This window comes from Prionailurus viverrinus, chromosome B4 (assembly GCF_022837055.1).
Source record: "Prionailurus viverrinus isolate Anna chromosome B4, UM_Priviv_1.0, whole genome shotgun sequence".
In the NCBI taxonomy this organism is placed as follows: domain Eukaryota; kingdom Metazoa; phylum Chordata; class Mammalia; order Carnivora; family Felidae; genus Prionailurus; species Prionailurus viverrinus.
This window is the reverse complement of record NC_062567.1, coordinates 102586154-102609176: the sequence shown is the minus strand read 5'-3', so window position 1 is coordinate 102609176 and position 23023 is coordinate 102586154. Positions and strand designations below refer to the sequence as shown.

Genomic DNA, 23023 nt, shown 5'->3' with positions numbered 1-23023 from the left:
CTATGGAATCTAAACACTCTGCTTAAATAGACCTATATTTTATACTGGGCTGAAGTTATATCACCTATAAGTGATTAGAGTGAAACAAAATGAAAGATCAAGGCGGGGTACTGTTTTGAATAAAACGTGTTCAAAATATAAGAACAGAATCATTGCTTCTTCCCCACTTTCCTTCATGTTTCTCGGTGTAACATCTAAAATGCATTTAAAAAATATATGGGGTTTATAATAGAAATGTTAGATGACTGCAAATTGAATCACTAAGACGACAAATGCTCGTACACAGTGGGCCTCAATGGGGGTGATGAGAAGTGAGGATTTTGCACCACCCCCCCACCCACCCCCGGGAATTTTTGGCAATGAATGTCTAGAGACTCTTTATACCATTAGGGTTCTACCACTGACATTTAATGAGTAGAGGTAAGGGATGCTGCTAGACATCCTTCAAGGCACAGGACAGCCCCCCACAACAAAGACTTACCCGACTGTCAGTAGCGCTGCCAAATCCTGCTCTAAGAGAAAATGCCAATGCGGTCTCTCACAACTGGCTATCGGAATTATGGGCTAAGCTTTTAAGCTGTGTATGAGCCACTTACATATCCAGCATATGCAGCTTTGGCCTTCTTTGAAATGATAATTTGTCTGGGAATGTTTTCTGTTTACTTCCATACATTTAACATGATTTCTTATAACTAAAAATGTATCCAGAGCATGTTAAAAGAGATTTTCTAGACACTTTACTTGCTTCCATAGTTTTGAATATGAAGAGATTTGCTTTAAAAGTTTAGAAAAACATCAATGCATTCACACTTCCAATTATATATATATATATGTTTATCAATAAATTATTAGATATTATGGTATATTTAATATCTTAAACTTTTTTTTTTACTTTCTTTTAAATTTTGAGAGAGAGAGAGAGACAGCAGGGGAGAGGGGGAGACGAAGAGAGTCGTAAGCAGATTCCACACCCAGTGCGGAGCCAACATAGGGCTCGATCCCACAACTGTGAGATCATGACCTGAGTTGAGATCAAGAGTCGGACACTTAACCTACTGAGCCATCCTGGCCCCCCTTAATTTTTTAAACTTAAATTGTTTTGATACTTTTCAGTGTTTAGACTATCATGTGAAAATTCATTTCATTTTTTTAACCTTTATTTATTTATTTTTTTATTTAAAAAAAATTTTTTTTTCAACGTTTATTTATTTTTGGGACAGAGAGAGACAGAGCATGAACGGGGGAGGGGCAGAGAGAGAGGGAGACACAGAATCGGAAACTGGCTCCAGGCTCTGAGCCATCATCAGCCCAGAGCCTGACGCGGGGCTCGAACTCCCGGACCGGGAGATCGTGACCTGGCTGAAGTCGGACGCTTAACCGACTGCGCCACCCAGGCACCCCTAACCTTTATTTATTTTTGAGACAGAGAGAGACAGAGCATAAATGGGGGAGGGTCAGAGAGAGGGAGACACAGAATCTGAAACAGGCTCCAGGCTCTGAGCTGTCAGCACAGAGCCCGATGCGGGGCTCGAACTCACGGACCATGAGATCATGACCTGAGCCGAAGTCGGACACTTAACCGACTGAGCCACCCAGGCGCCCCTCATTCATTTTTAAAATGAAACCATACACAAATCTCTTTTCATTGTGCTTACTGTCAAAACTTTAATTTGAGCATCGATACTTGATTATGTGGGAGAAAAATAATAGGAATTTGTACTGGGTCAAAAACCTAATTTTGGTTTATCCTTTCCAACTAGTCTGATCTGACAGATAAAACTTTCTCATTCCTCTTGCTTAAAATTAAAATCAACCTCCCACCCATAAAACATGTACTCATCTATTTGCTTCCTTTCACCGGTGTATCCTTTTAAATACCTTACTGTTTTGCTCTATACCTTCTTCCCTCTAAGTCCTCCAGCTTGGGTTTCTTGTTCCTTTTCATCTTCCAACCCATTTTATCTGATATATTTGTTCTTAATGAGCTTAAATAGTTTTAGGAGAAAATCAGTGGGGCACTATTATTGCCTTTATTAACTCATATAAGGAATAATTTAAGACTGATTTTACATGGTGATACTTATCTACATTAGTCTTTGTTTTTTTTGTTTTTACTTTCATTTCTCAGTATAGTGGCGGTTAACACTTGAGGTTTTGACGTTAGCTGAATCTGTGTTCAAGTTCCACCTCCACTAATTGCTTTGACTCTGGCAAAATGACTTCTCTTTTTTGACACCTCTCTTTCTAGATCTTTACATTCATAATAATTATAGTATCTACCATAAGTGTTTTTGTGAAGAGTAAATGAGATAATGTTGTGATGTTCTTAGCATATAACTACCACATAACAAGTGCTTACTAACTATTAGCTATTATTAATATTCCTTTCTGTAATATAATAAGGAACATATCAAGGAACATTTACTATGGTTATTATTAAAGACAAACCTGGGAAGAGAAAGCTATCAACAAGGATAAGTAACATTCTTTCTGGATTTTTGCTACTTGGTTTTTGGCAAAGGGTAATATATTTTTAGTTTATTTTTTTTATTTTTATTTTTTAATATATTTTTAGTTTAAGTAAAAACTTAGCTCTTCATCTGTGAAAATAACACTTTGGTTTGTGTGCTTGACATTACTGCAAGACATAAAATTGAGACATGGAACAAAGATATACTAAACTGGAAGGAAAACCTGTCTGACTTATTAAAAACACTTTTTAAAATCTTTATTTATTTTTGAGAGAGAGAGACAGAGCATGAGTGGGGCAATGGCAGAGAGAGAGGGAGACACAGAATCTGAAGCAGGTTCTGTGCTGACAGCTTAGAGCCTGATGTGGGGCTCGAACTCACAGACCGTGAGATCATGACCTGAGCCGAAGTCAGACGCTCAACCCACTGAGCCACCCAGGTGCCCCAAAAACATTAAAAAAAGAAACACTCAGAAATAAAGGGCACCTGGGTGGCTCAGTTAGTTAAGCATCGGACTCTTCATTTTAACTCAGGTCATGATCTCATGGTTCGTGAATTTGAGCCCCATGGTTGGCAGTGCTGACAGTGCGGAGCCTGCTTGGGATTCTCTCTCTCTCTCTCTCTCTCTCTCTCTCTCTCTCTCTCTCTCTCTCTCTCTCCCCCCCCCACCCCTCTCCCTGCTCAAGAATGAATTACAAATAAATAAATAAATAAATACCCAGAAATAAAATGACTAGGACAAAAATTATCTATTGTCATTCATTTATGTAAGACTAGAAGGACCTTTGTTTGGTGACTAAATAAAAATATTGACAAGAGTCATTATCAATTGTGTTATTACTAGTAGAACATATACAAAGATCAGAATAAAAATATACATAAAACTCAATATTATTAATTATAATATTAATATAAAAGTATACTAACATATATAACATTTATAACATATAATAAAACTATATATAAAAACTAAATGAACTAAAACTTCTGTTTGCATTCACTATGTAAAAACATTGTGCTCAGTATTTTACGTGTATTACCTCCTTTGATCTTAAATCATGAGTTAGAAGTGCTTTTGAACAGTTATTTTATAGAGGAGGGGTTTGATTATTAACAGTCTAATGGCTGTAAATAATAAAGTAACTGGGGAGTAAATGAACAACTGGTAGAATAAATAACAATACTTTTTAGCTTTGATACAATACAACCATATCTGTACCACCTTTTCAAGAAATCCATTTCATTCCTTTAAAAAGCTATTTTATTCTTTATTTCCATTTATAATCAATTCAAAATACCAGAGTGATCCAAGTTCAACTTAATATTTTACTCAACGCATTTGAATTGAGAGTTTATTTTTTTTCTCAGTGTTAGAATATTTATTACTACTAGCCAACCAGCTTACCACTTTATCTTTGACATCAAACTCTCAATTATTAACTTGGGCGGCCTATGATGTTATACTTTCCAGGATTCTCCCATTCAAAGGCTTTTAGAATTTAAGATTTTTAATTTTAACTAATTATACAATCTTTAAATAAATGCAGTTTTTTGTCTCATTACTCTTACCTTACTTATAATTCCCATTTGTTCTGTTATCTTGTTTTTAACTCTGTTTTGATTTGAGAATTAATACATATTACCTGAATAAACCTAAAGGGGGAATCTCTCAAGAGATGTACAACAGCAAAGCACCCACATTGACTGGAAAGGTGAACTGGAATAAAGGAAATGGTGGTATGGTTTCAATGTAATGTAGATGTTTTTCACAAATGGGAGGAAAGTAGAAGGCAAATTATTTTGTATCATCTCAATTCATTATTCCATAGAAGGTCTTCTGTTTTGTGTTTTTTTTTTTTTTAATAAAAACAGCAATCATATACTGACCTTGGACTCATCTAACCCAAGCTTCTTTAGAGACTTTCTGGCATAGTCCAGAAAGGAAGAGGATTTGGAATAAATTTTACCAACATGCCGATCACTGCAAAACAAAAGTAAATCACTTTTTAGTTTTTCCAGTTTAAATTATAGATGACTGCAAATTAAATCATGAAATATTTTTAAATACCTTCTGTGTACGTGACACAAGCTTCAGATTTGATAAAAATGTGTTAATATTTTTATAAACATTTTTAGGTTACATATTATAAAGTGTTTAAGATCTGCTTCTGAGAATTCCTTCAACACACAGTAGTGGGAAACCGTATTAGGAAGACAATATATGAGAAATAACTTATCAACAGTATTAAAAAGCTTAATTTTTAAAGGAAACTATAGGTCTTTCAAAAGTTTCCATTATGTTATAAAACACACTTAATTTTATTGGCAACATTACAGTTCATATTTCATTGCAACACCTGCTAATGGTGGCGATAATTCAACAGCTATGCAAAGAGAACTCCTTCAATGCCAGCCATTAAAACACCATATGCTGAGTTGGGTCTGACTTGATCTCATTTATGCCCTGCAGATTTTCACTACAGTTTAAACAAAATATCATGAGATGGTTTTGAATTTAAATAATGAAATGTGAGACTATCACATCACATAATTTGGGTTGCAACTGAGGTAAAATATAAAAATCTAGGGAATAAAAAATTCACCACTTCCAAGTTATCAAAATCAATGAATAAAAGCTCATTTACTCTTGGTAATATAAATATTAATCCCTCTGATTAATCAGACATGAAGTTCCTTTGAACTTTGAATTCTTCCTTTGAAATATATCTCAAATACATTCTTGCAGCTCCATTTCTAGATGGCCACCTCAATTCCACTTATTAGTACTTCATGTCCTTTAAGATTGAAGTCTGTCTCCTTCCTTGCTGCCTATATTTTCACGATAGTTTCTTAGAGGAACATTTTTATGTATTACTTCCCCACCCTCCAAAATTTCAATACACCTGCCATTTCTTGGGATAAATTTGAAACTCCTTAATTAAGCAATCATGGTTTACTATTTTCTGGCTACACCCACATTTTCCCATTATAATACAGAATTCAGTTTTCTCTACTCATTGTTTCAGACTATTCTACATATTTATGTCTTGGTGCATTTGCTCATTCACTCACTTCCTAATGGATTATAAGGTTCTCCACTCTCTTCTTCTGCTTAGTTAAGCTACAGCCATCTTATATGACTAAGCTCAAATTATGTATTCTTTTTGGTAACATCACTAATATCATGTTTTCTGGTTTTGAATTTCTACAGCCCGTATCCTTTTTCCACTCGTGTTATTTCATCACTGCTTTGAAATAATAGTTGTTTGAATAGGTATAGGTTCCAGAAAACAAAACTTGTATGTTTTATGAGTTTTTGTGTAATTATCAGATCCAAAACATAGTTATGTATCTTACGTATAACAGATATAATAGACATGTACATCTTACATACTACAGGTGGTGAAAATAAAAGCAGGAAGAGCAATTAGGAAGTTATTACAATAATCTAGAGGAGAAGTTTAGACCAGAGTAGTGACCCTGAGGATGGTGAGAAGTGGTAGAATTTTAGACATATTTTGAGGGTAGAGACTACACAGTTGTTGAAGGACTGTATCTACTCCGTGTGAGAGCGATGTTGAGTATCTTTGCATGTGTCTATTGGCCATCTGGATGTCTTCTTTGGGAAAGTGTCTATTCATGTCTGCCCATTTCTTAACCGGGTTATTTGATTTTTGGGTGTTGAGCTTGATAAGTTCTTTATAGATTTTCGATATTAACCCTTTATCAGATATGTCATTTGCAAATATCTTCTCCCATTATGTAGGTTGCCTTTTAGTTTTGCTGATTGCTTCCTTTGCTGTGCAGAAGCTTTTTATTTTGATGAGGTCCCAACCGTTTATGTTTGCTTTTGTTTCCCTTGCCTTCAGCGACATGTCTAGTAAGAAACTGCTACGGGTGAGGTCAAAGAGGTTGCTGCCTGTATACTCCTCTAGGATTTTGGTAGTTTCCTGTCTCACATTTAGGTCTTTCATCCATGTTGAATTTATTTTTGTGTAAGGTGTAAGAAAGTGGTCCAGTGTCATTTTTCTGTGTGTCACAATCCAGTTTTCCCAACACCTCTTGTTGAAGGGACTGTGTTTTTTCATTGGATATTCTTCATGCTTTGTGAAGATTAGCTGACCATATAGTTGTGGGTGACCATGTAATTTAGAAACATGGGGTCATTAGTGCCCCTGACAGGGTGATTTGATGGACTGATGGAAGTAAAATCTGACTGGAATTCAAGAATAAAAGGGAAAGAACTTTCAAAGGACTTTTTCAGTAAAGAACAGATAAAAGATAGTTGAATGGGAATCTGGAGTCCCCAAAGGATTTTCAGAATCTGTGTTCTTAACCACATGTGCTCTTATGACACATCATTTCACTTAATAAAAATGAAAACTGGCCATCATGGAACTCACTAGGGGGTAGAGGAGCAGACACAAACAATTAATTGTACTGTCAGGTTCAATCAGAGCAGTAAGTCACAGATTAAGTCCTATGGCAGAAGAGAAGAGGGTGAGAAAGAGAAAAGAAAAGTATCAGAGAGGTTGTCTAACCTGGGTTTTAAAGAATGCCTAGATTCCACCTGCCAGAGGTTGTGGAAGGAAGGGGTGGCAGAAATGAGGAGAATATTCCACGTAGATAGAGGAGCTCCAAGGAAGCATACAAGCCATAACATTAATTGCATGGGAAATGATGAATAAGCCAGTGTACCAGGACATTCTGCATGGACAGCTTCTTGGAGTACAGAGGAGGGAAAATGGGGTGATGGATTAGGCTGCAAAGGATCTTAGTGACAGATCAGAAATGGCCTTGAATGCCATAATAAGGATATTTCAGTTTTTGAGTACCAAGAAAAGGAATTATCAAACATTTTGAAGTTAGAAAAGTGACATGACTGTTTCTGAAAGACAAATTATGGAACTTGAAGAACAAATTAAAAGGGGGCCCTCTGTCAGAATAAAGCATGGTCAGCATGCTAAAAAGGAATTAGTATTCTTTCTTTTAATAAAAGTGAATGCAGTAGATCTAATTAAAATTCTACTCAAGTGAATCCAACACCACCCACATGCTTTTCCAAAAATACAATTGTAAGAACATGGTTTACATGTAGCACTCCCCAAAGAAGCAAAATTAGTGTAGGAAATTTTAGGAAAATGTGAAGTAGATGTATACCAAATAAGTGAAAACAAGCACATGCAGGACAGAAAGTGACAAAATGCAGTTTCTCTATCACTACAAAATACTTCTAAAATTAATTATTTTGTGCCTTTTTTATGCTAATACATACTGAAATACTTGAGATCCACATTTTGCTGAAAATGGAGACTGGTTAAGGGAACTCTGAAAATCTTCAAACTACTCTTAAATTTAAAAGATACAGACTTCCTAACTTCAATTTGGCCACACATAATGGATTAAGTAGTTTTAATTTTGTGAGCCAGTTTTCATGATCTGGTTTATAACTTTTTTATTTGATTACAGCAAAACAAAAATAAAAATTAAACTAGGTAATACAACAATTATAGGTATCAAAAATTACAATATTTATTATATAGCTGATACCATATTGATCATGAAATAATAACTGAGTAAAGTGTATATATTTTCCTGCTCTCTTTCCAAGTGTTTGAAGAGATTTTTACATCATGAAACTCCTTTGGTATTTTATTCTCTTAGAAAGTTTCCAGATAAGGATTTATTATAAAATGAAGAGTTTTCTATAAATTATTGAATTTGAAGATAAATGTTAAATGCTCAGTCACAATTAAAATTAACAGAGTAAAAAGGCTATATTTAAGTCCATGAAACAGTTCAGTTCTAACTTTAGGCTATAAACAATTAAACTTTTAAAATAGTGTTTCAGATATTCTAAGAGTATGTCACTTGAAAACTACTTTAGCTAACAAGGAGAACAAATTAAGCAAAATTAGAAAGATGTAATTAGGTAATCTTATTTTCTGCCTTTAGTGTTCACACTTAAAAAAAAACTTGAGGTATAATTGATATATAACATTATATTAGCTTCAGGTATACAACACAATAATGTGATTTTTGTATACACTGTGAAATGATCACAAGTCCAGTTAACATGCGCCATACATAGTTACAAAAATAGTTTGTTTTTTTTTTCTGGTGATGAGAACTTTTAAGATTTACCCTCTTAGCAACTTTCAAGTATGCAATACAATATTATTAACTATAGCCACCATGCTGTATATAGTCAAATGCCCCCCCAGGAAACTAAAATACTGAATCTTGCTTGTATTTACCATTCTTACATTTTTCTTAATTGTTTGCCATATATTTATACTCCTAAATAGTTACACAGTTGTGCTTGTTCAAATTGTATAAATGGAACCATCTTGAAGTTTTTCCTGTGACTTTTATATGAACAAAATTTGTCTACACTGATGCATGCAGTTGTTATTCATGTATTTTTACTTTGGCATAGTATTATTCTACTACAATTTATCCATTTTTTTATTAATGAACTAAAGTTCCTAGATTTTGGCTCTTATAAACATTGCAGCTATGGATTATTCTTGTGTAAGTCTCTGGGAATACATGTGGAAGAGCTTCTAGGATATATACATAGGCATGGAACTGCTGAGACAAAGTATTCTCAAGTCTTGTAGGTAAAACTAACTAGGCAACTAGGCATTTTCAACCTTATTAGGCAACGCTAACTTGTTTTCCAAAGGAGTAAACTGATTTTTTTTTCTCTCACCAGCAATGGATGGTTCTAGTTGCTCTGCATTTTTGCAATCATTTGTTATTAGCAATCTTCTAAATTTCTGCCTATTTAATGGTTTGAATTGGAAAAACCTCAATCCTCCTTCTGTGTTTCTTCTTTCCTCTCACACTTCTGACTACTAGCATACTCACAACACTTCTGACACCAGACGTGTGGCGTTTCCCCACACCCAGCAATTCTGTGACACCAGCTGGGTATTCTACAAATCAGCTCAACTCTGGTACTGTCTACCTAGAGACAGCACTGATCCCACAAGGTAAGGGGATTACCTTCCCACTTCAGATGCCAACTGCATCTGACTTGTTCCCCAGGTTACACACAGTCTGTCCAACCTGACAAAAAACTGACCTTCCCCTCCCCTTTACATTTAGTTATTTGGTAGAACAGTTCACAGAACTCAAGGAAACACATTTCCCAGTTTATTAAAGGATAAGATAAAGAATACAGATGGACAGCCAGATGAAGAGGTGCATAGGACAAGATCTAGGAGGGTTCCAAGCATAAGAACTTCTGTTCCGGTGGAGATGGAGTGTGTCACTTTCCTGGTAGGGGGGCATTGTGTTTACCAATCTAAAAGCTCTCCATGTGCCATACTACTGGGATTCTTGTGGAGGTTTCATCACATAGGCATGGTCAATTATTAATTCAATTTCCAGCCCCCTTTTCCTTTCTGAAGAAGGGGCGGAGGCCTCAAACTTCTAATCATGGTTTGTTCTTTCTGGTGACAGGCCCCAGGCCAGGAGCCATCCAGGAGCTTACCCAGAATTACTTCATTAGATCAAAAGATGCTCTAAGAGCCTGTATCACTTAAGAATTTATAAGGGTTTGAGGAGTTCTGTGCCAGGAACAGGGATGAAGACCAAATGTATATTTCTTGCTACAAATCACAATATCACATGGTTATAAAGATAATATCCGGGGCGCCTGGGTGGCGCAGTCGGTTAAGCGTCCGACTTCAGCCAGGTCACGATCTCGCGGTCCGTGAGTTCGAGACCCGCGTCAGGCTCTGGGCTGATGGCTCAGAGCCTGGAGCCTGTTTCCGATTCTGTGTCTCCCTCTCTCTCTGCCCCTCCCCCGTTCATGCTCTGTCTCTCTCTGTCCCAAAAATAAATAAACGTTGAAAAAAAAATTTAAAAAAAGATAATATCCTATTGTGGTTTCATTTTACATGATCTTGGTTACTAATTAAGATTGAGCACCTTACCCAATGTTCATTAGCCAGCTGAGTGTCATCTTTGTGAACTGAGTAATCGAGTCTTTTCACTATTTTTCTTTATCTTAGGTTAATTTTTCCACAAATTTGTAGGAATTCTTCACGTATTTTGGCTACTAGTCTTTTTTCAGTTATAGGGCTTCCAATTAGTTTCTAACAGGACACTTCCACTCTTCTGAAAACAGTTCTTAATATTAACGTAATTGAATTTTCAATCTTTTATTGTAAGATTTGCAGGTTCATATTTAGTTTGAGACACCCCCTCCCTCAATGTCAGAAAGATATTCTTCAATACTATTTTCTGAAAGTATTATAGTACTGACTTTCATAGTTAAGGTTTTAATCCACTCTGAATTGATTTTTGTGTTTGTTGTAAAGCAGGGGTTCAGATTTTTATTTTTTTGTGTAGTAGTCAGAAGAATGGTCCACCAAAGATGTCCATATTCTAATCCTCAAAACCTATACATACATTATGTTACATGGAAAAAAGAAATTAAGGTTGCGGATATAATTAAATGTTCTAATCTGCTAACTTTAAAATATGGAGAGAATCCTGGATTATCCAGAGGGCTCAGGTAATTTCAAGGATCCTTTAAAGAGGAAGAGGAAGGCAGAAAGGAAGTCAAAATTACAGAAAGATTTAAAGATGCTATGCTGCTGGCTTTGAAGACTGAGGAAGGAGTCATGAGCCAAAGGATGCAGGTTCCCTCCAGAAGCTGTCAAAGATAAAGAAATGGATGATCACTTGGAGCCCCCAGAAAAAACACAGCCCTGAAAATACCTGACTGTAGCCCAGTGAAACCCATTTTGGACCTCTGACCTCCAGGGGACTAGATAATAAATTTATGTGGTGTTAAGCCATGAAGTTTGTAGGGATATGTTTCAGCATCAAAGGAAACTAATACATTGTACAACTGTATAAGTAACTACTGTCCTAGCACTATCTAATGACTCCCTCCTCTTCTCTCTGGTGATCAAAACAATATAACAAAGTATGACTGCTGGATCATTTGGTAAGAGTATGTTTAGTTTTGTTAGAAACTACCAAACTGTCTTCCAAATTGGCTGTCTCATTTTGCATTCCCACCAGCAATGAAATGCAAGTTCTTATTGCTCTACATCCTTGCTAACATTTGGTGTTGTCAATGTTCTCGATTTTGATTTTCTAACAGGTGTGTAGTGATAGCTTGCTGTTTAATTGCATTTCTCTGATGACATATGATGTAGAGGATTTTTTCACATGTTATTTGCCATTTCTATTACTTTTTATTTCCTCCTGTATCTTCAAACTTAATCTGGGATCATTTTGCTTCTGGCTTAATTCTTCAGTGCTATCTGCTGGTAGCATATTTGCTCTGTTTTTTTGTTTTTTGTTTTTTGGTTTTTTTTGTCTGAAAAAGTCTTTATTTCACCTTCATTTTTGAATACTGTACATTGTAGCCTATTTTCTTTCAGTACTTTGAAGATATCATTAACCTGTAGCTTCTATTTATGCTAAGAATTTACCTGTCAGTTTCATTTTGGCTCCTTTGGAGATATCTCCAAAGATATCTCTTATCTCCCTCCTCTTTCCCACCTCTGGCTGCTTATGTTTTCTTTGCCTTTGTTTTCATCAATTTTACTATGGTGTACCTAGAATTTATTTTCTTTTTTGCTTCTCCATGGAGTTTGTGTATATTTTAAGTTTCTTGGACTTACGTCTTTTTTCCAATATTGGAAAATTCTTAATGTTCCTACTCCCCTATTTTCTCTCTCCTTTTTTCTCAAACTGCAACTAATATGTTTGTGAAACCTACTCACTGTATTCTCTATAGCTCTTAGTCCATCTTTTGTATTCTCCATCTTTGTTTCCTTGTGCTTCACTGTGGATATTTTCTTCTGATCTGTCTTCCAGTTCACTAATTATTTCCTCAGCTGTGTCTACAATGCTATTAATACCACCCACTGATTTCTTAATTTCAGTTATTTTATTTTTTCAGTTACAGAATTTTCACTTAGGTTATTTTTTGTATGCTTTGGTTCTCTGACAAAATATTTTTATTTATATGTACATATTAAGTATAGATTTTTTTATTTTAAGATAATTGTAGGTTCACATGCAGTTGTTGGAAAGAATTCAGAAAGATTGTTATTCCCTTTGTCTAGTTTCCTGAAATGTCTCATAATGGGATCTTGCAAAATGATAGTACAGTATCACAACCAAGATACTAACATTGATGCAATGAGGTTACATAAGGATTACTCATGTTGCTGTTTTATAGCTACACCCAATTCCCTGCCATCTCATTCTTTCTCCCCCAGAAACTACTAATCTGTTCCCAATTTCTATGATTTTATCACTTCAAGAATGTTATATAAATGGAATCACACAGTATATAACCTTTTGAGACTGGCTTTTTTCTATTCAGTATAATTTTCTGTAGTTTTCACCCAGGTTGTTATATCAATAGCTCATTCCTTTTTATTGCTGGGTAGTATTCCATGACATGGATTAGCAGTTTGTTTACCTGTTGAAGGACATCTGGGTTGTTTTCAGTTTGGGATGTTATGAATAAAGCTGCCATAAACATTCATTTACAAGTTTTGTGTGAAGATAAACTAGTCTCTGTTGGTACTTTGTTAGTGCTAGGACTTCCAGCTTCCCACATCTTCTCCACTGATACTGTGGTAGGGGTGGCCTTGTAATTGCTGGGCAATGGTGAAAATCCTGACTCTACTAGGCCTTCTCTGATGCCATACTGGTGGGGAGAGAGTGTAAAACCATTTTACTGCTGGGTGGGCAGGAAGTCCAAATTCCCACATGGTCTCTGACACTGTGGCTGTAGTGGTGGGGTGCTTGTTACCTCCTGGTGGGAAGGAAATCCTAGTTTCCTACTTGGCCTCTCTGACACCATTCCACAAGGAGTGTTCAGGAACCTTATTACAGCTTGGCAAGGATGAAAGTCTGGGCTCTCCAATGGGTCTTTGCTGAGAGTGGGATCACAATTTTTTATGTGGTTTCTGGCTGTAGTATGGGAGGTTTGTCTGAAGGTTTTCCTATGCCTTCCTCTTTCCTGGTCCAGGTATGTATTTTTTTTGTATGTGCCTACTGGCATTCCTGGATTGCAGTTTACTTCAGCTCCAATACAAGGTTTTTAAGGCAAAAAGATAACCCAGGGAACTTCCACCATGTTGCTCCTTGGGTCCTGAGATCTTGAGCTAGTTTGTCTTCTTCTTTCTAAGATTCTTTCTGAGTCGTCTATATTTTATAGATAGTTCTAGATTTTTAATTGTGATTACCAAGAAAAATATAAAAAAAGTACAACCGCTCCATTTTCCCAAAGTAGAAGCTTCTCAAGTTGTTATTTTAAGCTTTTCTCTAAATTCCAATGAGTCCATTTCTGTTGCATGTGGTTGATTTACCTTGGTTTGTGGTCATGTTGTCCTATTTCATCATATGGCTGGTTATTTGGGGTTGCTTGCCAGATACTATATACAGCAAACTTTTGATAGTTTGAGCCTGCATATATATTATTTTTGTCCAGAGAGGATTTGCCAATAGTAGGCAGCTAGAAAAATACTCTGAAATACTTTAATCACAGTTTCAGATAATTCTAAGTGGGGCTTTAGGCCATTTTAGGACTGTTTCATTTATGGTTTACCGTCACTCATAGAGTGGATCTAACTCAAGGTAAGAGTGGTGTGCCTGGCCTATGGAGTCCTCCTCCTAAGGCAGGCCATGAACTTTAACTCTTGTCTCACTAGAACTGTTACTTTATTGAAAGCTGTGCTCACCCTCTCTGTCTACTTTGTTAACTGTCAGACAGCTGCCTATTCTATACAGATGCTTCTGGTGAAATGCATCCCCTAGAAGACACAGGGCTTATGTCTCTTGATTCCCATCTTCTCCTAGGTATTTGCCCTGTAGTAGTTCTTGCTCTTGTTCTTCTTCTCCATCTTTGTTTTTATTTTTATTTTTATTTTTTGCATCAACAAGAATACTTTAACCTTTAAATCTGACATCAACAAAAGATGCCTGTGTCTTTTCCAAGTCTCTTAGGATAGGATTCACTTCAAGTATGAATAAACTAATTTTATGAGACATAGTGACAATTCAAGTCCCCACATAAACACATAACTTACCTTTTTTATTTCTAGTTTTACTGCAAATAATTGGCATACAAGTTTAAGGTGTATAGCATGATGGCTTGATTTACATATATTATGATATAATTATCACAATAGGTTTAGCTAACATGACCATTTTTTCATATAGATACATTTAAAAAAAGGAAAAAAAAAGGAAAAAAAAATCCCCTTAAGATGAGAACTCTTAGGATTTACTCTCAACAACTTCTATATATTGCATATAGTGTTATAGTCATTGTGTTGTACATTACATCCTTAGAGTACCTATTTATCTTATAGCTAAAACTTTGTACCTTTTCTCACTTTCCTCCAATTCCCCATCCCCCTACCCTCTGCCCCTGGTAATCACAGGTCTCATCTCTTTCTATGAGTTTGGTGTTTCTTATTTTGGTGTTGTTTTTGAGATTTCACATATAAGTGAGATCATACAGTATTTGTCATTCTCTGTCTGACTTATTTCACTTAGCATAATGCCTTCAAGGTCCGCCTATGTTGTTGCAAATGATAGGATTTCCTCATTTTTTAATGGCTGAATAACGTTCCATTATCCCTTCATCCAATGAAGGACATGTTTCTATATCTTGGCTAATGCTACGAACGATGGGGCTACAGATATCTTTTTGATTTAATATATTCATTTCCTTCAGATATATTACCAAAAGTGAAATTACTGGATCATCTGGTAGTTCTAGTTTTGATTTTTTGCGGATCCTTTACTCAGTTTTCCACAGTAGTTGTACCAATTTATAATTCCACCAACAATGCACAAGGGTTCCCTTTTCTCCATATCCATGCCAACATGTTATCTCTTAGTCTTTTTGATGATGGCCATTCTAACAGGTGTGAAAGTAATCTCAATGTGGTTTTAATTTGCATTTCCCTAATGACTAGTGACGTGTATTCATACATGTACTTGTTGGTTGGCCTTTTGTCTATTCAGGCCCTTTGACCATTTTTAAATTTTTTTGTTGTTATCAAGTTGTAGGAGTTCTTTATATATTTTGGACAGTGACCTCTTATCAGATATATGGTTTGCAAATATATTTTCCCATTCTGTAAGTTGTCTGTTTTTTTTTTCTTCTGTGTAGATGATTTCTTTTGCTGTATGGAAGCTTTTAAGTTTGATGTAATCCCATTTGCATATTTTTATTTTGTTGTTTGTACTTTAGGTGTCATATCCAAAAAGTCATTACCAAGACCCATATCAAGGAGCTTTATTCTTATGTTTTATTCCAGGACTTTCATGGCTTCAGATTTTACATGAAAATCTTTAACCCATTTTGAGTTAATTTTTGTGAGTGATATAAGATATGGATCCAGTTTTATTCTTTTACATGTGAATATCCAATTATCCCAGAGGCATTTATTAAAGAGACTATCTTTTCTCCATTGGGTATTCTTGGCTCCTTTGTCAAATATTGGTCAACTGTATATGCTTCAGTTTATTTCTGGGCTTTCAATTCTGTTACATTGGTCTCTCTGTGTTTATGCCAGTACCATCCTGTTTTGGTGACTACAGCTTGATATCAGGAAGTGTGATCCCTCCTGCTTTGTTCTTCGCAGGAATTCTTTGGCTACTCTGACTCTTTTGTGGTCCATATAAATTTTAGGAGTGTTTTTTCTACTGTAAAAAAAAAAAAAAGCTACTGTGATCTTGATAGGGATTGCACTGAATCTAGATGGCTTTTGGTAGTATTTACATTTTAACACTATTAATTCTTCTAATCTATGAACATAGGGTATCTTTCCATTTATTTGTACCTTCCTTGACTAGAATTAGTGGAAAGTTGACTTTGGTTTTTGGATAGACTGAATTTGATATATTTGTAAGGTACTTAAGTGAAAGAGGTAAAAGTGGATACCTGATTCAAGATATTAGTTGTGAGGGGGGCGCCTGGGTGGCTCAGTCGGTTGAGTGTCCGAATTCAGCTCAGGTCACGATCTCACAGTTTGTGAGTTCAAGCCCTGCGTGGGGCTCTGTGCTGACAGCTCAGAGCCTGGAGCCTGCTTTGGATTCTGTGTCTCCCTCTCTCTCTGCCCCTCCCATGCTCATACTCTGTCTCTCAATAATAAATAAACGTTAAAAATTTTTTTTAAATAAAAAAAAGATATTAGTTGTGAAGGTAATTCCTAAGAGAAAGAGGATATATTAAGAGACAGGAGCTGAGTATAAAAATATTAGCGAATGAAGATATATGTAGGAGGTGAGTTAAGAGGAAAAACCCTTTAAGTAAATAGGTGACAATGCCAAGTAGGGGGGAAAAAAGCCTCAGAATGTAACTTAAGGGAAGATAAGGAGGAAGAGAGTCTGGAGAAAAAAACCCAATTATCAACATTGTCAAATGTGGCTGAATGGCCAATCAGGCTTTGGAATGAAAGCGTTTATAATAAATACCATCTATCTTCTGAGTAGTAGTAAAAGAAGCAGGAATATGGAGGGCTGGACAGTGTAATTTTTAAGAGAGAAGAAAGATTCATAAAAAAATGGAGACAATTTTAAGTTGTCATTGGGAGAGATAAAAAAATTTATAAAGAGATTTGAGGTCTCAAAAGAAGCAGGCAATCAATATCTGAGTGGACATAAATTTGCAAAATTTTGTGATTTTTTCCAACAAAATCAGTATCTTGTGATGAACTCAAGAGAGGGAGCTAGTTTTCAGGAAAGCATGAAAAATTCATTTGTAGACAATTTTAAAGATTGGTAAATATATGGAAAATAAAATGGAGTCTGTAATAAGACTTGGGAGTTAGTTACACAGAAATGATAGTTTAAGCCAATGGTATAGTAGATATTTATATGTCATAATTTATATCAGTAAAAAAATAGGTTATTTTATTTCTTACAGAGAAATAATAACTAATCTAAAAATAGTTTCTATCTCTGTTAAGTGTGGATTCATTTTTGAGAACTTTAAAACTGTCCTATTTTAATCTGAAGAATAATCCTATTACAACCAAATGGCTATCAGAATCCTAAAATTGTAATTAGCAAGAAGATATTCATGAAATTTGCCAGACTTGCAAATGTATGCTTGAGTATAGCAGTTACTGAACCAATATTATGGAAAAATTCTCCCATTCCTGCCTCTCTGTATAAGCAATGCGTTATTTGGAAAAAACAACAGCAAACAAAACATGTGCAGGGCTATTATTTACCAGTAGTACATGGGCCACAATTATTTATGATCAATTTCTGTTCTCATTAGTTAAGTGTTTAGGCTGTACTGGTTGTGAAACATTTTAAATGTAACCCTTGCTATATGATAACATTATATTCACTGAATTACTTATATATAACATTTCATTACTTCTAAAATTTTAAATTATAATTGATACAGACTATTTTATCATTACACAATGCTTCAGGACAAAAAGGAAACATTAGAGCCCCCACTTTAATAATGATTAATCTAAGATACAGTTGCTGCATACTTCTTTGTTACTACTGACATTATGCTCAAATTCAAAGCTTCTTTTAAAAAAATAGTGATGTTCAATAAATTCACCTAGGCTAAAAATCACTTCACTTATAAGACAACAGAGTTATCCTTATTAAAATAAAATCCTCCTACCATTTGGTGATGCCATAACATTCTTTAATAATATCCTGAAGGACAGCTCGATAGAAGAGTGATTCAGTAGGCAGCTGAAAAAAATGTAGATAAATATAAGCACAAGAAACAAATAAAAAACATAAATCGAATCAATACTAGAGAGTCAGGAACATAAGTGAATGTTAGAAATCTGACTTTATTGCAAAACATAGAGGAAACTTTTATAATTTTTCCATTCTAAGTTAAATTGTTACCCTGAGGCTAATACTGAGGAAGCAATTCTGCATGAAAATAGAAGAAACTATAAAAGAAATGGTAGTGAATGGGGGAAGAAACAGCACAATCAAACAAAAATGAGCTAATGTCCCAAATGCAGTGCGTTCAGTTAAAAATGTAGAAATAAACTTTCATGACCAGCAAGATCAGCTCTGGAGCCGAAAAGAGAGCAGTAAGGTAGAATACATGCAAAAGAGAAGTGAACATGGATTTGTCCTAATGGTGGTGGAACAGAGATCATATCACCTAGGATTCACACCTAGAAGGAGAAGATACTATTGTAAGTAAGGACATGCTAAAAGTATGTCTGAGGTCTAAAAGATCATAGCATTGGCTACTGTAGAATTGAAAAGGGCATGTCTTTTTGTCCCTCAGGAAGGATATAGGATTAGGTATCCATGAAGGTTTTCCAAAGCAAGGAAGATATGGATGAAGAGAAGGGCCTCAGGGAAGCATGATAGTTTTGAAAAAGTATAAAAGAAAACACTTCACTGAAACCAGGGAAGGGGCACTTAAACTAAGAAACTACAAGTCACCCAAACTCGATCCACATCCCCACAGAACTCTTAATGACAGTGTAAATAAATCCAATACAAAATAATATCAGCAACAGTCCTGCTTCCATGCAAAGTTTCTAACGAAAAAAAAAAAAGGGGGGGGGGGAAGAAAAATGAGCCAGAGTGGAGGGAGGCCAACAATATTGAATGGTCCTGAGAAGGCTAATAAGGTGAAAACCCCAAACTGTGCAATGACTGGTAGTTTTAAAGACAGAGTTCAGTACACTGTACAAATTCCCTGAGTCAAACTTCTTTCGCTTTTCCTTCAGAGCACAACATTGTTATTTTCGTCTGTTTTCAACTAGAATATGTTTGGATTCAGATGGAGTCTAGCATAAAATACAATTTTGCCTGTGCACTCAGATAGAAAACTTACTCTACTGCTCCTCTCCCCATCTGACCTCAAGTTCCTACACTGTGGGCCCCAGGCGCTGAGGCTACAAAAAAACACAAGTTGGGAGTTGAGGGTGAACCATTATTTCTTGCATCTTCACCTAATGGCACTGACTTCTTAAATCACTGGAGAATGTCTGACTTGCAGGATTTTGACAGAGCACTTGGAAAGGGCACGTGTTATATCCTTCCAAGATGGTGGGGATAGTGGGGAGGGTGATTCTAGTCGGAAATGGTGTTAGGAATACCAAAGTCCCCAGTTCAGCTCCTAAAATAATGCACTGAAAGCAGACATACTTGAATACTCATAAGAAATTTGTAACCTTCAAAAGGTATACTTCTTAAATAAAATCTCTTTCTAAATGCAACGCCTTGACGTAAGACAAACTCTGATTTGTAAACTTTCTTTCCAGAAGACTGCTCCAAAACATATCATTCAAAATTTTCCATCTCTGCACATATTTTTCATTTGGCATTTTTTCCATCTTGAGTAATTCTTTTTGTAGTATCAAAAATCTCTATCATCCGTCCCTTCCTTCTCCCCATATCCCTTCAGTTTTCTCACAAAAATGCTGAAATCCTCTTTCATATATTGACACCTATTGTTCTATTGACATTTAAGGCATTTTTAGAAGTATCTTATTACATGAAGTAAAATATTAGTATTATAAATGGTTTATAAAATTCTTAACTTTTTATTTAGTTAGCTATACAATAAACAGGAACTTTAATTTTACATGAATTTTCTATGAAACTTCCAAAAATAGTTGAGCTGGTATTTGAACTGAAGAAGCCTAGCTCTGATGTCCACATATAAAGCCATGATGCTATATGGCCTCTTGGACACTTGGGCAGGGATGGTGTCATTAGTTTTTATTCAATACTTCAGTCAGGAAAAAAAATCTTAAAAATAAAGCTTTCCATACCTATGCCTTTGAGAAAAATTATATAAACGGTATCAAGGTAATTTAGAAAATAATGTATATTTATATTGTTATTAAAAACTGGTTAAAGATGACAAAAAAACCCCCAAGAAATGCATTTAAACAAGAGATCATACAGAAATGCAATGCACAGAGAAATAAAAACAGGATAGAATAAATCATCATTCCTTAGTTATCCTGAATAAATAAGAGCCTTACAGCTGTTCGCTAAGAGAAAGGGAAGAGAGTTATGAAGTGCCTTCAAACGTGCATTCCTGGGATAACTGGGTCTATCCATCCTGGTAAATACAGATGGAGGCATGTGGGAAGGGAGTCAACATCTCCCCAGCACCCTGTGTCTGACAATTCCAAGAATAAACTGGATGTGGCTCAGAGTTTACTTTCTCTCCTTCACAAATGATAAATCAACCTAACACTTTAATGCATCTTAAATCGGAGGGAGCAAAAAGCACACGCTTAAAGTATATATCTTAGGCATGCATTTTACAGGTCTAGTGGAGACGACACTAAGCTGGAAGTCAGTACTCTGCAATTAATTAAGGGAGGTAGAATGCACTATTAAACTTCTGCTGTGTATCATGTTCTCATGTAAGTTCGGGATAATACCCAACTTATAAGATTGACTGTAAACATGAATAAGCACTTGGGAAACTGAAAAACACCACAAAAATGCACAGGGACATTATGATGAAGGCTCTTTTCTCTTCCAGATCCTAGGGAACCACTAGGCTCATAAGCAGTACAATTGCAAACCAGCAGTTTGAGACGAAAGCCCACATACCTCAACAATATGCCCTAATGCCTTTAAAAAAATCAGCTTTTATCAATTTTTAGGTAGGAACAACAAATATATTTAAGAAAAAAAGTTCTTAGCATTGAGCCTGGGCCAGAGTAAGTACTCAGTATATATTTGTTGCTATTATCATTTTAAATTTTAATTATTTAAAAAAATTCAAATTGACATATTAATGTTCCTTGAAAAGAAGCAAAAAGAGATTTCTAACATTTAGGTCCAACAAGAAAAATCCTGTGAAAAGCTTAAAAAGAACAGCTAAAAAAACTTTTAGAAATTCCTAATATGTTTCATCAATCATAAAATAGAGAATAAGGCAATTTTATGAATATTTTGGGGGATATATTTAACTTCTGTTTATATGTGCAAGTCCATTTGGCTATTTCAACTAATGACCAATCAAGTTAATAAGGAAAAAAGTTAAAAAACAAACAAAAAAAACCCAACAAACAAACAAAAAAAACCAATGCAGGTCTGTGTTTTGGACTGTAGTTAAAAAATAAATTGAATGCTATACCGTGTTTATCTTTGCTCCAACTAAGCCCATAAGAGCCTGATAGTCAGCAATAGCAGTCTTTGGAAATATTCATAGACTGTTTAGTGTATTATGAAGAAATGACACATTAGTACAAGAATATAATGTGGACATTTTCTTAAAAGTTCAATTTCTTTTTTCTGGAAGTTCACTTCTCTTTTAAAGAGAAACTTCTAGAAAATGTACAAATTTGAATATGAAGAGGTGACAAGAAGACTCAGGTTTTAAGTTCATCAGCAGGCCAAGTAAGAAGAGTACTTTAAGAAAACTATCCTGTCCATCTGCTGTATTAGAGTAAACACTCGTACTTACCCCTTGGCCAACCGCAACCCGTTCCAATGCCTTTAGAGAAAAAATAAGGAGAAAAAAGTAAGACAAAGACTGCTGGTATATTTAGTCTTATCTTATAAGACTTATAAACACACTGTATAAAGGCTTATAAAAGTGACATTTAAAAAGATTAATTAAGTGATAATGTGTAAGTTTACACATTTACAAGTGTTAATATCATTGAGGAATGTTAACCAGTATAGTTGTATACTCTAGGGTTGATTTATAATAGATGTGTGTCATGTACACAAACACATACACACCCAATTGTATATACTCCTTGAATTTTAGAAAGAATAAGAAAACGAAAGAAATAAAAGAACATGGTCTTGGCTCACTTTTAGCTGTATAGCTGAAACAATCAAATAAATCCAAATCTATTATTATATGTGTGTATATAATAAACATGTTTATATACTACTTCTAAGTGTATTCTCTTCTAATTTTTTATAAACATATAGTTGCCTTTTATTATACAAGGTTTTATTGAACAGATTATAGCTGATAATTTAGTTTAGAATAGTATGTATAGTTTTGGTTGGCCTGGTCTACAAATTCAAATCAAAGTCACATATGATCAAGTGCCCAAAAGAGAAAGAATACATATTTTTACAATTTTCTATATAGCTGGTTTTACATTTATATTTATTTAAGATCCAGATGATTTTACAAAGTATTTCCTCATATTTCCAGTAAATATGCATAACCCAACATATATAAAAGATACATCTGAAAGATTTATCATAGTTTCAGTACGGAATAAAGGCTTCTAAAACTTCCATTTTTAAGAGACATACATTTCTACATTTATGAAGTTTTATAACTGAATTACATTAATATTTCAATATTTACCTTTATTTTTTAAATTTTAATTAGAAAATATTTCAAAATAGAGTAGTAAAATATAATAGATCTACATATACTTCCTATTCAATTTTAGAATACCCATGTTTGCTTCAGGTTGCTATTCTTCATTAATAATAACTGTTAGATATAGCTGAATCACATACTTTTAAAACTGAAAGACAATTTACAGATTATCCTGTGTAAGTACAATTTTTGCAGAGGCACAAGTTCACTGGCAAGG

General features: G+C 34.9%; 1 protein-coding gene across 8 annotated transcripts in view; it reads right to left on the bottom strand.

Moving 5' to 3' along the window:
- Positions 1 to 23023, bottom strand: part of METTL25 (methyltransferase like 25) — a 168481-nt gene that overhangs the window by 62938 nt on the left and 82520 nt on the right. For 7 of the 8 annotated variants that reach the window (XR_007153848.1, XR_007153847.1, XR_007153850.1 and 4 more), the window contains exons 7-9: positions 21919 to 21948; positions 18127 to 18200; positions 4359 to 4452 (exon numbers count right to left, since the gene is read on the bottom strand). Coding sequence is in view for 2 of the 8 variants with exons in the window: in XM_047865848.1 (XP_047721804.1) it covers positions 4359 to 4452; positions 18127 to 18200; positions 21919 to 21948 (198 nt within the window). In the remaining 6 variants the exon portion in view is untranslated. Of the gene's footprint in view, positions 1 to 3467; positions 4189 to 4358; positions 4453 to 18126; positions 18201 to 21918; positions 21949 to 23023 lie in introns of those variants that run through there. The other variant, XM_047865849.1, reaches the window with a different exon arrangement.